Source organism: Mobula hypostoma, chromosome 11 (genome assembly GCF_963921235.1).
Source record: "Mobula hypostoma chromosome 11, sMobHyp1.1, whole genome shotgun sequence".
In the NCBI taxonomy this organism is placed as follows: Eukaryota; Metazoa; Chordata; class Chondrichthyes; order Myliobatiformes; family Myliobatidae; genus Mobula; species Mobula hypostoma.
The window spans coordinates 98,466,511-98,482,681 of record NC_086107.1 but is presented as its reverse complement, the minus strand read 5'-3'; the positions used below and the strand labels follow the sequence as shown (position 1 = coordinate 98,482,681).

The 16,171-nt window shown below is 45.0% G+C and overlaps 1 protein-coding gene across 3 annotated transcripts in view; it reads right to left on the bottom strand.

The window, feature by feature from the left end:
• Positions 1–16,171, bottom strand: part of LOC134354374 (protein FAM227A-like) — an 81,415-nt gene that overhangs the window by 38,055 nt on the left and 27,189 nt on the right. For all 3 annotated transcript variants that reach the window (XM_063063343.1, XM_063063344.1, XM_063063345.1), the window contains 3 exons: positions 15,061–15,165; positions 6,684–6,813; positions 2,487–2,600 (listed from right to left, as the gene is read on the bottom strand). In XM_063063343.1, the coding sequence (XP_062919413.1) occupies positions 2,487–2,600; positions 6,684–6,813; positions 15,061–15,165 (349 nt within the window). The remainder of the gene's footprint in view (positions 1–2,486; positions 2,601–6,683; positions 6,814–15,060; positions 15,166–16,171) is intronic.

Below are 16,171 nucleotides of genomic sequence, written 5' to 3'. Positions count from 1 at the left end.
TACAGTCCGGGGAAGTATGGCGTGATGCACTTTTGTAGGAAGTATACAAAAGTAGACTATTTTCTAAATGGGGAGCGAATTCAGAAATCAGTGGTGCAAAGGGACTTGAGAGTCCTAGTCTGGGATTTCCTCAAGATTAGCTTACATGTTGAGTCGGTAGTAAAGAACGTAAATGCAACATTAGCATTCATTTCAAGAGGAATAAGAAGGTAAAAACCATGATGCACCGCTGAGGCTTTAAAAGACGTTGGAATGAGCTCATTTGGGATATTGTGAGCAACTAAGGAAGAATATGCTGGTTCTGGAGAGGAACGAGGGGAAGTTCACAGGAATGAAAGGCTTGATAAGAGGAGAGTTTGATACTTCCAAGCCTATAGTTGATGGAGTTCAGAAGGACGGGGCTGACTCTCACTGAAACCTGCTGGACACTGAAAGGCCTGGATAGAATGGATGTGGAGAAGATGTCTCCATTACCAGGAGCGTCTTGGATCTAAGGGCACAGTCTCAGAATAAAGGGACGACCCTTTAAAACTGAAATGAGGGATTCCAAAAGCTAAGAGAGTAGTGAAACTGTGGAATGTGTTGCCAAGGGGACTATGGAGGCCAACTGGGTGTATTTAAGGCAGAGATGAGCAGATTCTTCATTGGTAAGGGAGTTAAGGGTAATGGAGAGAAGGAGGGAGAATCCAGTCGAAAAAAACCAGAGCTGACTTGATGTGCTGTATGAACATACAACATTCAAATATACAGCACAATACAGGCCCTTTGGCCCACAATGTTGTGCTGACCATGTAACCTACTCCAGAAACTGCCTAGAATTTTCCTACCGCATTGCCCTCTATTTTTCGAAGCTCCATGTACCTATCTGTGTGGGCACATGGCCAAGTGGTGAAGGCATTGGACTAGTGATCTGAAGGTTGTGAGTTCAATCCCCAGCTGAGGCAGTGTGTTGTGTCCTTGAGCAAGGCACTTAACCACACATTGCTCTGCGACGACACTGTATCGGCCCTTGCTCTTCCCTTGGACAACATCGGTGTCGTGGAGAGGGGAGACTTGCAGCATGGGCAACTGCCGGTCTTCCATACAACCTTGCCCAGGCCTGTGCCCTGGAGAGTGAAGACTTTCCAGGTGCAGATCCATGGTCTCACAAGATTAACAGATGCCTTTATGTACCTATCTAAGAGTCTCATAAAAGACCCTCTACCACTATCACTGACAGTGCATTCCATGCACCCACCACTCTGTGTGAAAAACGTACCTCTGACATTCCCCTGTACCTGCTTCCAAGTATTTTAAAACTATGCTGCTCGTGTTAGCCATGCCAGACCTATATGCTCAAATTCTGCTCGCACCTTATGATCTGCATGAGTCTGGTTCTCTTTCTATGCAGCCAAACCTGCTGAGTATTTCCAGTTTTTGAGTATTGCAAGTTTTATTTAACAGTGGAGGTAATTCCCTATTCCTTCTGTACAATACATTAAGCATGCAATTAATCATGTTGAAATTAAAAAGGAGGCATTTAAAGTCTTTATAGGCATCAAGGTAGCTGAATCCTTGGGGTCTGAAAAGATGCATCCCCAACTGCAAAAGCAGGAAGAGAGGAGGTTACTGGGGCCTTGACAGAGATAGTTAAATCTTTGTTGGTCACAGATGAGGTGCTAGATGACTGGAAGACAACAAATGTGCTACCTTTATTCAAGGACAAAAGTGATAAGCTGAGTAATATTATGATACAGTAGAATATTAGTGGCATGGAAATTTGTTGATAAAGTTGTGAAGGGTAGGATTAGTCTGCATTTGGAAAGGTAGGGATTCATCGGGGATATCAACAAGGAATCTGTTGGTGAGAGATCCTCTGAATAACCTCGCCGGCCTTATTTAAGGCGCTGTTACATATATTGATGAAGACAATGTAATTTACATATCCCATATTTTCTCCTCCCATCTATCCCTCCGATCGCTGCTAACCTTTCCCATTTCTCCACCCCTCCTGTTCCATTTACCCCCTCTCCACCCATCACTATTACCTACTCCCCAACGTCCCTCTGCCAATTTCCGTCCCCATCATTCACTCCCTCTTCAACTTCTTCCCTTTCCTTAACACTCTCCCTCCCTCCACCTAACTCACCCCTCTTACCCTTCTCTTCCTGTCCTTTCCTTCCTCGTTTCAATCATTCAAACCTTCCTGTCCAGTTTACACCTACTATGCACCATGTCACCATTCCATTCACTATGGACCCCCTCCCTCTTGTTCCTTCTCCTATCAATCCTCTTTCCTTCACCCCATCAATCTCCAACCCTCTTCCATTAATTCTCTCCCCTGTATTAATCCTGCCCATCCCCTGCACCAACTTTTCTCAACAGCCCTACATTTCTTTCCACCTCCCCTTTTAACTCCACCCCACTATCTTCCCAACATCCTCTCCCCCTCCCAACCAGAACCCCCTCTCTCTCCCCACAGTAAGGTCTCTTCCCCTGCCAATTACCTTTCTTATTTTGCTCTCCATCGTGCGCTGTGCGTGACATTGCGTCTTTAACTTCCTGCGACAGTAAAGCATCACAGTTCCAGTTCTTAAATATTTTTGGAGCTGGACGAATGCCTGGAAAGAAGGAACGAGATCTAGCATGGTACGAACACAAGAGAGTATGCAGATGCTGGAAATCCAGTGTAACACATACAACCTTCAATGGGACCCCTACCACCAAACACATCTTTACCTCCACTCCCACCCTCTGCTTTCCACAGGGACTGCACTCTCTGTGATTCCCTTGTCCATCTGTCGTCCCCCACTAATCTCTCTCCTGGCACTTACCCCTGTAAGTGGAAGAAGTACAACACCTGCCATTCACCTCTTCCCTCACCTCCATCCAGGGACTCAAACAGTCCTTCCAGGTGAGATAACACTTTACCTGCGAGTGTTTTGGGGGTACTCCTGATGTGGCCTCTTCTACACTGGTGAGAGGCAACATAAATTAGGGACAACTTTGTCAAGTACCTTCGCTCCATCTACAACAAGCAAGATTTCCAGGTGGCCAATCATTTTACTGTAATTCTAATCCCCACACTGGGTCAGATATATATGTTTGTGTGTTGATAGTCTGCATGCAGGGGTGGGAGCCCTTCTGCTCTGAGGTCCCTCAGTTCCATTACAGTTTGTAGTGTCCTGCTATTCATAGTAAGTCTTATGCTGGTTTGACTTTCCAAAATGCATCACTTCATACTTATCTGTTTTGAAATTGATTTGCCATTCCTCATTATCCCCACTTCCCTATCTGATCAAGATCTCCTTGTAATCTACAATAACCAGTTTCACTATCAACGACACCTCCTAATTTTGTGTCATCCCCAATCCTGGACATTGGGCATAGGGTATAGCAACAAAACAAAGAATTATTTAGTTTTCTGGTAAGGAGTTCACGAGCCTCTAACAGATTGGAGGAGTGCAGTTGAGGATGGGAAACCCAGGCCGAGGAGTTACTGTTGAAGCAGCATTGTCAGTCATTCTGATGCTATCTGTGAAATTCATAGAATTGAAGGAGGCCATTCAGCCCATTAGGTCTGTACTGGAGCTATCAAAGGGTTATTCATCATGTAAAAAAGGATCTTCAGCTCACCTTGTCCATGATGACCAACGTGCCTTCCTGAGCTGGTTCCATTTGCCTGCATTTGGCCTGTAGACCTCTAAAACTTTCCAATCCATGAATTTGTTAAAACGTCTTTTAAATATTGTAATTGTACCCACCTCTACCAGTTCCCTTGACAGCTCCTTCCACGTAATCACCACTCGCTGTACGAAAACTTTTCCCTTTAAACCTTTCCTCAATCAACTTAACCTTGCACTCTCTAGTTTTAGATTCTGCTATCCTGGGAAAGTGACCATGTTTATCCATCTTATCCCTGAAGCCTTTTGATGATTTCCTACGCAGGAGGTTAGTCGGCAAGATTACAGCACATCAGAGTGCATTAGGAGGTAATATACTGGACTGAGGATTGGTTATCTGACAGAAAGGGGAGTCAGGAGATGAACTGTGACCTGCGGGGTACCATAGGAATTGGTATTTGGTATTTGCAACCGAACCTTTTTGCCAAGAGGACAAGATTCTACTTTTCTGAGTTTGCTGGTGATGTTGTGAGGAAGAAGACAGATATAAAGAGCCTTCACTGAAATACAGAGAGGCTGAGTGAATGAATTCATGGCAAATGGAATATAATGTGGAAAAAAACACAGAAAAGCAGCGTTTGTGTTAAATTGTGAGAGATCAGGGAGTATTGATGTTAAAGAGTGTTGGGTGTCCTTATAAACTCTACTCTGCCGACACAGCAAGCAATTAATGCAGTAAATCATACATTGGTCTTTGTTAGGCTAGGACTTAAAAACAGGAGCAAAGATATCTTAGTGTAAATATGTGGGGTATTGGCATCTTGCGCAGTTTTCATTTATTTAAGTAAAAATGAACCTACTGACCAGAGGAAGCACAACACAGGTTCCTATTACGACAGGAAGAGAGATGAGACTGACTTATCCTTAACTTTTTAAAGTTTAGAAAAACTGAGAAGTGATCTCATTCAAACCCACAAATTATTTTACATATCTTGAAAGGCTAGGTTCAGGAGGAGATTTCCACTGGTTTAGGAGTCTTGGACCAGAGGACACAGTCTCTGAGTAAGGGAGCAAGTTTAGTAAGTCTGAGACGTGGAGAAATATCTTCACTGGCGAATCTTTAGCATTCTCTAACCCAAAGGCTCTGGATGCTCATTCATGGAGTTCATCCAGAACAGGGATTAGTAGATTTCTAGATATTAAGGAATGCTGTATAGTGATTGTGCAGGAAGGTGACACTGAGATATAAGTTTAGCTGTGGTTTCAATAAATGGCAGAGCTGGCTTAAAAGCTTAAATGTTCTGCTATTGCTTCTATTGCTTTTTGCCTCACTCTCTTAGATGAGGAGGGAGATATCTGAGTTGGGAAGGAGTGCTTAGAGAGAAATGAACTGAGAACAAAAAGTGCAGTTTGAAAAAAGAATTCTCTGTTGCTGGCTTGTCTATCACAGCATGAAAGATATTACACACTACAGGAACAACATTCCTGTAAGCTCAAGTCTCATACACTTGTTTTAAAGTTCAAAATGAATTGATTACCGAGGTACATATATGTCACCACGTACAACCTTGATATTCAATTTCTTGTGGGCATACTCAGTAAATCTAAGAACCATAACAGAATCAAGGAAAGACAACAAACTGCATATATGAAAGAAGGAAAAAAAGCAATAAATATTCAGCACGAGATGAAAGTGAGTCCATAGGACGTGGGAACGGTTCAGTGATAGGGCAAGTGAAGTTAGCCCCACTGGTTCAACAGCCTGATGGTTGTGGGGTGATAATTGTTCCTGTGCCTGGTAGTATGTGTGCTGAGCCCTCCCCCCCCCCGCCCCCCCGCCCCCCCGGTACTTTGTTCCTGCCGGCAGCAGTGAAGAGACAGCATGTCCTGGGTGGTGGGAGGTCCTAGTGATGGATGCTACTTTCCTGTGACAGCGTTTCATGTAGATGTGCTCAATGGTGGGGGAGTGTTATACCCGTGATGGCCTGGGCTGTATTCACTCCTGTTTTTAATATCTCGTTTCCATATCAGGCTGTGAATCAAACAGTCAATACACTTTTCACCACACAGCTATAGAAGTTTGTTAAAGTATTAGATATCATGCTAAATCTTCGCAAACTTCTATGGAAGTAGAGGTGCTGCCGTGTTTTCTTTGTATTTGCATTTATGTGCCAGGACAGGTCCTCTTTCAACACAGAGAAATTTAACATTGCTGACCCTCTCCACCTCTGATCCCCCGATGAGGACTGACTCACAGACCCCCAGTTTCCTCCTCCTGAAGTCAATAATCAGCTCCTTCATCTCACTGACATTGAGGGACAGGTTGTTGTTGTGGCACCACTCAACTAGATTTTCAGTCTCCCTCCTATATGCTGATTTGTGACCACCTTTGATTTGGCCAACGATAGAGGTGTTGTCAGCAAACTTAAATACGGCATTGGAACAGTGTTTAGCCACACAATCGTAAATGTAAAGCAAGCGGAGCAGGGAGACTATGCATGCAACCTTGTGGTGTACCTGTGCTGATGGAGATTGTAGAGGAGATGTTGTTGCCAATCCAAACTGACTGGGGTCAGTTATTTACAAAATTTTAGTTACAAAACTTTATTTACAAAATTATAATGGTCACACCTCCTTCTTGCGACCATCTATCACTGATCTTTCGCTCTTCTCCACTTCCAATTCATCAGTAGTTCGACTGTACACAGGCCACCTATTCTTCTGCAAATCAGTGAACTACCCCGTTGACTATTATCTGTGCACACGTACTGTATCATAAAACAGTCACTCCAGCTATCATATAATGGCTAATGGTTCACAGTGCTACAATCTCTTGTCTACTCTTGACTGAAATCCATACTCCACCAACTACCTGAAGATTTCTACCACCCTTCTCTCTACACTGTGCTGTCCATACACAGCCGGAACCCCCTGTTTACCACAATCCCACCTTCCCACAAGTCCATACCATCAGCACCAAATCCAACTCCCCTCCCCACCCATCCTGGACCCCATCTTACTCTCTGTCTGTATCAAACCTTGTGCAGATCCATTCGTATTGTATTACTCAGAGTCCTTTACCTCCAAACCAACGGTAGACAATGTCGCACACTTTAGCTTTGAAATCATTGTTGTGGAACTGAATCCAGGACTGGGGGAAACTGCAGCAGAAACTGGTGTACACAGCTTGACTGAGAGTGCTGGAAAACTCCTGGGGGAAATGAGGGCAACAGTGAGAAGCACAACAGTAATACTGAGATCTGGCAGCACATTCCTCCCACAAGCAACGAACCAGCCCAAGCAGTCCCGATGAAGGGTCCTGGTTCAAAACATCAACTGTTTACTCCCCTCCATAGATGCTGCCCGACTTGCTGAGTTCCTCCAGCATTTTGTGTGTGTTGCTCAAGATCTGCAGAATCCCTTGTGTTTAGAATCAGCAAAAGGTTCCTTTGAATCCACCAGCCACAAGCAAGGGGATGGATCATCCAGCTATTATTTATCCTTTCTGATGCAGCACATCACCACTTTCCTATCCTATCTCCACCAGCCTGAAGGGATTGTGGGGCAGGTTGATATACTGTACACCTGTGGGAAAAAATGCAGATGCAGAAAACCCGAAATAAAAACAAAATGCTAGGAACACTCAGCAGGTCAGGCAGCATCTGAGAAAAGGAAACAGTTAAAGTTTCGTGTCTCCAATCTGCTAAATGCTTCAAGTACTTTCAGAATTACATACCTAACGCATTATCAGATGCCATACTTGTGGCAGGCTTGGGCAGTCTACAGACAGGCTTAGGAGAAAAATATACCCTGAAAGCATTTATGTGCAGGAATGGCTGATGACAGGACATCAATTATTTATGCATTCAATGACTTTTGTGTGCTAAAACACCCTAAAGCCTTTCACAGAACTGCTATCAAACAAATTTAGACATGCAGTTGTATCATGGCAGATGACCAAAAGCTTGGTCAAAGATGTAGTTTCTCATGAGCACTTTGAAGAAGGATGTGACGCTTAAGAAAATAAATGCTAAAGCTTAGGGCTGTGGAGGTTGTTGGCGCAGCTGCCAATGGTAGAGGAATGAAATTTGGAGATGGGCAGACAGGCTACTGGAATTAGCAGGGATAGGAGGGGAAATGAAAACAAGCCTGCACATCTTAAAATGGAGGCATGATTAACTGGCAGGCAGATGTAGATTGGCAAACAATTTTTGAATAGGACTTTGACTGCATGTTTATGGAGGGCAAATGAAGCTGTTTGGTCAAAGGTGCAAAGACATAATTAAACCAGACAGAATAAGGGCAAGGGCTTCAGTGTCAGGGGAGAAGAGCTGGTGGAGCTGGACAACGTTACACATTTGGGAGTCTTGGAGGTGGTACAGATGTGATGACCTCAGGCAAAATAATTACATGGAGGCTGTAATCAGTCTCGTTCCATTTTGGATGGGCGTCTGAAGCAGGATGGATTCAGTAACTGAGGGCAGAGACAATGGCTTTGTGTCTTCCTGATGCTTAGAGAAAAACTCTGTTCATCCAATACCATCAATTTAGAGACCATGAAGGGGGTGACTGGTTAGTGGGGATGTAGAGATGCACGTTACCTGTGTATGTATGATAAATGATACCTGTGCTTTCAGATTAAATATAGAAGAGGCTGCAGGGAAAGCAGATATGCAATGGATGTAAATCCTCACAAAGGTGAGCAACTATACCCTTGAAGCAGAAGGCTCAGACAACAGTGAAATCATCTCGTATTCCTTTTAAAGTGAAGGGCAAGGTTGAGGCTTAAGGAACCCTGGTTGATGAGCGATACTGAAGCCCTAATTGGGAAAATGGAGACAGAATATGTCAGCTAAGGCTACTGGAATCTATATTATGAAAGGGGAAGTGTAGATGGTCTTGAGATGCGAAAAGGTGGATAAATCCCCTGGGCCTGACCAAGTGTATTCCACTACATTGTGGGAACTAAGAGAAGAAATTGCTGGGGCCTTGGCAGAAGTACTTACATCATTATTGGCCAAGGGTGGGGTACTGGAATATTGTAAGGTGGTTCATGTGCCTTTATTTAAGAAGGAGCAAGAACAAGCCAGGGAACTCCAGACCAATGAGCCTAACATTAGTGGTGGGAAAGTCACTGAAGAGGGTACTGAGAGACAGATTAATTAATTAATCAAGACAGCTAGATTAAGCATAGTCAAAATGATATTCTGTGAGGGAAGTTGTGTCTCATGAACCTCATTGAGAACTTTGAAGAGGAGATCAAGAAGATTGATGAAGGCAGGATGAAAAGCATTGTCTACATAGACTTTAGCAAAGCTTTTGACAAGGTGAAATATAGTAGGCTGGTCCGGAAGGCAAGATCACATGGAACTCAGGGTGAGCTAGCCAACTGAGTAAAAAATTAGCTTGGTGGAAGTAGTCAGAGGTGGTAACAAGAAGTTATTTTTCCAGATTGGTGATCCACAGCCAGAGGTGTGCCGCAGGGATTGAGGCTGGCCCACTGTTGTTTGTCGTGTATATTATGGATTTGATTGAGAACACAGATGGCATGACTAGTGGTGTGCCTCAGGGGCTGGTGCTGGGCCCATTGTTGCTTGTCATCCATATCAACAACTTTGATGAGAATGTACAAGGCATGGTTAACAGGTTTGCAGATGACACCAACATTGTTCGTGTGGGAACAGTGAAGAACAGTGTCTCAAGTTATAACAGGATCTGGATCAACTGGGAATCTGGGCAAACAAATGACAGGTGGAATTTAACTCAGACATGTGCAAAGTGATGTATTTTGGGATGTTAAACCAGGGCAGGATGTACACCGTGCCCCTGGGGAATGTTATAGAACGCAGGTACCTTGATGTGCAAGTACATAGTTCCTGAAAGTGGTGGCAAAAGTAGACTAGATGGTGAAGGTATATGACAGACTTGTCTTTGTTGTGATGAACACTGAGTATAAAAATTGAGGCTTCATGTTACAACTTTACAAAAAGTTGGTGAAATCATACTAGAACATTGTACTCAATTCTGGTTGTCATACTGTAGATCGATCCTTGTTCTTCTCCGAGGATTTTCACCTAATCATGGTAGAGAGGGTTGTGAGTTCCTGAGATCCTGTAAGTTCAAAGGGAGGCTCGAGACTAAGAGTGATTTAACCAAGACCTCAATGGTAGAGCTTGACGGCTGGTGGCGTAGCGGCATCAGAGCCCGACTTCGGAGTGAAGGCTGCCAAGTTCGAATCCAGCCGGCTCCCTTGCACGCTTTCCATCCATGCTGGGTTGAGCGTTGAGCTAGCAACTCGGCCTCGTAAAAATAAGAAAGCCTGCTAAAAAAACGCCGTCATGATGACGTCCCGATGACTCCACTCGGAGTTAAGGGCTTTCTTCTTCTTCTTCTTCTTCTTCATCATCAATGGTAGAGCTGGCAAAAGGTGATGCCACATCACTTCGGAAATAAAAGCAGAAGGCGGCTGCAGCAGTGAAGGGTCCCCACGTCTTGGACTCTGACCTCAACTTGTCAAGGATGGTGTGGTGGCTGACCGCGCATCAGCCTCCCAATGTTAAACAAAGTCACGTTCGGGCATTAAGGGAATGCACCCTAGCACCGAGTTACGCAGATCCCAGCTCGGCCTCTGCAGCCACCGGAGGACCCATCAATAGACAACCCTTTTGGAGAACATCATACATGACTTGAGTGATTGCCATCCTACCATAGGGAAGATATGATTAAGCTGGAGAGGGTGTGGAAATGTTTCACACGAATATTGATGGGATTGGAGGGATTGGAGGGCTTGAATTATAAAGAGAGACTAGGTAGTCATAGGGTACTGTAGCACAGGAACAGGCCCTTCTGCCCATCTAGTTTGTGCCAACCTGTTTTCCTGCCTCACCCCACCTCTCCACACCTGGACCATACCCCTGCCATTCACCCTTTTTCTCTAGGGAATAAATTCCTAAACCATTCAACCCTTCGCTATAATTCAGATCCTCAAGTCCCGGCAATGTCCTGTTGTACTCTTTCAATCTTATTGATATCTTTCCTGTAGGTAGGTGACTAAAACTGTAGCAAATACTCCAAATTTGGCCTCACCAATGTCTTCCACATAACATGCTAGCCCTTGTAGTCAGTGCTCTGATTTATGAAGGCCTATGTGCCAAAAGCTCTCTTTATGAGAGCTGGTACTTTGAAGAAATTATGGATCTGTATTTCCAAATCTGGGTGGCGGAGTGGAGATATGTCTCTACCAAAGGAAGTGTAAAGCGCTCCTTCCCTCCGCTAGCCTGCAGGTCACTCTTGGGCAAGGTGTAGCACTTGCTTAGCCCCCGATCGGGGTCATATGAAGCCATCGGAACAGATGGTGGATGGTCGTATGAGCAGCCGGTGCATATCACAAGTCCTGGTTATGCGACCGCTGATGCAAGGCGGACAATCTCTGAAGAGTATTGATAATGACTGGGGTCACCCATCGTGTAAAGACACTGTCCGGAAGAAGGCAATGCAAACCACTTCTGCGGAAAAATTTGCCAAGAACAGTCATGGTCAAGACCATGACTGCCCACGTCATATGACATGGCACGTAATGAATGAATTAATTCCAAAATCCCTTTGTTCTAACACACACCTCAATGCCCTTCCATTCACTGTGTAAGTCCTACCCTGGTTTGTCCTCCCAAAATGCAACACCTTACATTTGTCTGCATTAAATTCCATCTGCCATTTTTTAGCCATTTTTTTTTCAAATGGGCCAGATATTGCTACAGGCTTTCATAGCCTTCCTCGTTGTCCACTACACCCCAATCTTAGATTAGATTAGGTTATGAGAACACTCAGTCCTCTTTTATTGTCATTTAGAAATGCATACATGCATTAAGAAATGATACAATGTTTCTCCAGAGTGATATCACAGAAAACAGGTTAGACCAAAGACTAACACTGACAGAACCACATAATTATAACATATAGTTACAGCAGTGCAAAACAATACCATAATTTGATGAAGAACAGACCATGGGCACAGTAAAAAAAAAGTCTCAAAGTCCCGAGTCGATCGACTCCCGAGTCCCCGATAGCAGGCGGCAAAAGGGAGAAACTCCCTGCCATAAACCTCCAGGCACCGTCAACTTGCCGATGCCTTGGAAGCAGCCAACCACAGCCGACACTGAATCCATCCGTCCGAAAACTTCAATCTTCTGACCAGCCTTTCCGATACAGCCTCCCGAGCGCCATCCTCTGCCGAGCGCCTTCGACCTCTCCCCGGCCGCTGAAACACGCAAAGCCGAGGATTTCGGAGCCTTCTGCTCCGGAGATTCCGGTTACCACACAGTAGCAGCGACAGCGAAGCAGGCATTTCAGAAATTTTCCAGATGTTCCTTCATGCCCTTGCGTTTATCTCCATCAAATCAGAATTGTGCACGGTCCCCTACTTGACAGATAACAGATATCATCACCGAAGTGGTCGCGCGCGCTGCCGTCGCGCCGCCATCTTCTCCCCCCTCCCGGGTGTCATCCGTAAATTTTCTGATCCAGTTTACCACGTCCTCATTTAAATCATTAACTTAGATGATCAACAATGGAGCCAGCACCGATCCCTGCGACACACCACTCGTCACAGACCTCCAGTCAGAGACAAGATCAACTGCTCTGTCTTCTCCCACTCGGCCAATGCCGAAGCCAGTTTCCTACTTTATCCCGAACGCCAAGTGACTGAACCTTCTGGACCCTGCCCCACTTGCACAACTTTGTCAAAGGCCTTGCTGAAGTCCATGTAAACAACATCCACTACCTTTCCCTCACCAGCCTTCATTATGATCTCAGGAGAGCTCTAGGACATCGGTGAGACAAGCACAAAGGCATGCTGACTATTCCAGACTCAGGCGGATAAGTCTGTGACTGCTTTCCTTGGAGCGAAGGATGCTGACAGGTAATGTTGAAGAGGTTTATAAGATCACCAGAACCAGGATACAGGCTTTTTTTCCCAAGGCAGGGAAATCTAAAATTACAGGGCATCAAAGGCAACCTGAGGGTCAAGTTTTTCACACAGATGGTGACAGGTATGTGGAATGAGTTGCCAGAGGAAGTGGTAAAGGCAGGTACAATTACAATGCATACAAGACATTTGGACATGTTCTTGGACAGGAAGAATTAGAGGGATATAGGCCTTGTACAGGCAAGCCAGGTTCAATATGACAGGCATATGTTGTGAAAATCGTTAATTTGCGGCAGCAGTACAGTGTTGTACAGAATAAAGAAAACTATAAATTACAATAGTACGGGTATATACACACACACATATAAAATATAGATTAGATTAGATTCAACTTTATTGTCATTGTGCCGAGTACAGATACAAAGCCAAAGAAATGCAGTTAGCATCTGACCAGAAGTGCAAAAGAATAGTATTATTTACAAAATAACTGCATATAAAAAGTAAGTGCTATAGCATACAAATATAAAAGTACTGAGACAGTCCAATATGGGTGCAATACTGCTTAGCACTGTGATGTGAGGGTCACAGCCTCAGGGAAGAAGCTCTTCTCGAGCCTGCTGGTACGGGAGCGGAGGCTCCTGTAGCGCCTATCGGATGGGAGGAGAGTAAAATTAAATAATTAGTGCAAAAAAGGGAGCAATAAAAAATAGTGAGGTAGTGAGACGATGGCATTAGCTCAGGTAGGTGCCATGAATGAGTTGGGCCAAAAGGCCTTTTCCCATGATCGATAACCTTATGACTCTATGACTCAATGGAAGTTCCTGGATAAGTAACTGGTGAACTGCCTCTGACCACTAGACCATCTGAGTATTTTTAGTAACACACAGAGTGCATCCAATGGCTCCTTTTAGCAACTTCACTAGAATTGGTTATGATTGTGGGCCTGTAATATTCTGGTTCTGTTTTTATGTTAGCTTGCTTAAGCTTCCCTCTATCCGAAGGGTCAAATCCAGATTCCAGCAACCTGTCAGTTATAAAATCAATTAGTTGAGCCTCACCATTGTTCCTTTGAGCATCCTCAAGGGAGGATGTTTAGAGCCTCAGATCAATCTACTTCAGACTCTCCAAATGACAACATCACCGTTGGCAACTGTGCCTGCAACAGAATTGATGATTCTCCAGGTCTGGAAGGACAGCACCAGGGAGCAGATAGATGGTGGCAGACTGTGCTCTCTGGGTTGGGATAGTGGGTTTCAGAGAGCAGGATGGATGGTGGCAGACTGTGCTCTCTGGGTTGGGATAGTGGGTTTCAGAGAGCAGGATGGATGGTGGCAGACTGTGCTCTCTGGGTTGGGATAGTGGGTTTCAGAGAGCAGGATGGATGGTGGCAGACTGTGCTCTCTGGGTTGGGATAGTGGGTTTCAGAGAGCAGGATGGATGGTGGCAGACTGTGCTCTCTGGGTTGGGATAGTGGGTTTCAGAGAGCAGGATGGATGGTGGCAGACTGTGGGATGGACGATGAAGGTGGGACGGAGCAGTTGGTGCTTTGGGGTGAACGGGCAGAGTGATGGTTGAAGCATATGGTGCACACAGACTAGACTGACAGTGGAAGAGGTCAACATTATCTAGTCTAGTCACTACAAGTGCCAGTCTCACAGCTAAACTCTGTGGGAATTATTGCCTGTTACAGCTATCTAAGACCTTAGTTAGACCCTACTTGGAGAACTGTGTTCAGTTCTGGTCACCTCACTACAGGAAGGATGTGGATACTATATAGAGAGTGCAGAGGAGATTTACAAGGATGTTGCCTGGATTGGGGAGCATGCCTTATGAAAATAGGTTGCGTGAACTTGGCCTTTTCTCTTTGGAGCGACGGAGGATGAGAGGTGACCTGATAGAGGTGTATAAGATGATGAGGGTCATTGATCCTGTGGATAGCCAGAGGCTTTTTCCCAGGGCTGAAATGGCTAACATGAAGGGGCATAGATTTAAGGTGCTTGGAAGTAGGTACAATGGGGATGACAGAGGTAAGCTTTTCACACAGAGAGTGGTGGGTGTGTGGAATGCACTGCCGGTGGCGGTAGTGGAAGCAGGTACAATAGGATCTTTTATAAGACCCTTAGATAGGTACATGGAGCTTAAAAAAATAGAGGGCTATGCGGTCGGGAAATTCTAGGCAGTCTGTAGAGTAGGTTACGTCGTCTGGACAACATTGTGGGCCGAAGGGCCTGTAATGTGCTGTAGATTTCTATGTTTTATGTTCTATGACCCCAGGACTCAATGCAGATTAGAGAGGAGTTAGGGACGCACATGGAATCAGGTGTGGAACTGTGGAAGAGTGAAAGAAAGGGTTTGTGGAGGGCATGCGGGTGTGGGGGCACACAGTCTGCAGCCTCTTCGGCAGTGAAGGGTGATTCTAACTTTATCCCATCCATCACACACTAGGGGAAATTGTGCAGAGCGGCAGCTAGGTTAGTGTATGAACAGGAAACTGATAATGGACACAGCTCATGGCGGAGGGCTGTCCGAACTAACCTGAAGGAAACGGTCACCGAAGGACCAGCTCCAGCCTTCCATGATCAGCTGCACGTAATTCTTGGATATCCGATCAAACAGTCGGCACTGCACAGAACTGTGCGTCTGAAAGGGAATAAGATTCATGAGGTCCAATGTTGCAGGAATCCAACACACTGGTGACAGAGCGTCACTCATCGCACTAGCCTCAGAGAGTTATCACCTCACAATCACTTGTGGTCACAATTTTCAGTGAGTGGCAGCCCTTGAATTACACTCACCATTCAATGAATGAGACCATGATCTGTGCTCAACGTGTGTGAAAAACCTGTTCACTATTCACAATAATTGGCAGATCATGACTTGTACTCACGAGTGACACACTATCACTCCTGCTCACTATTCATCAAGACCTGCAAACCATCACTCCTCATAGTGAGTGACAGATCTCAATTTGCAATCACTATTCCCAGGATGGGGGGACCACTCACCGTGATTTCATTTTCCACTTATGTATCCAATGTACACAGGTCACACTGTTAAGCAGAAATGCCTTTAAGCACTGAAGAAGATCAATTGCCTCCTGGTTTCATAGTATCCTGTGATGTTTGATCAGAAATAATCTTGAATTCAGAGCCAGCTTACTAAACAGAATCAAGATGCAAGGCTTTAAGCAACAGTAAGGTGGATATTGGCGGATTAGACGATATTTTTTGTCTGTAATCTGAAATACAACTTCATGGACTTCCATGGGGTTGCATTTCATGGCAAATGGATGGTGGTTTTCATTGTTCATGCTGTGTGACAGACCCCACTCATATACTTCACTCTCAGAGAGCGATGGCCTTACTTACTACCTACTGCCCACTACGCCGCTGGCGTTTACGGCAGCAATGAAGGTCCTCCATCTCTGGTGGGGTTCAGGGTTTCCTTCATGTCAATAGCTTCCTCTCGGTTTTCATTCCTGTCAGTCATGCAAGCCCCGGGAGGAATCTCAGGAATACCGTCGCACTCAGATGTAGAAGGATTCTTCATTGTTGTTTTCGTAACAATTTTGTTTTACCTGAGCTGAACCCCCAAACCTGGAGGACTGGTGGACCACTCTTAGTCTGGCCTCTGTCCTTTGACCTGT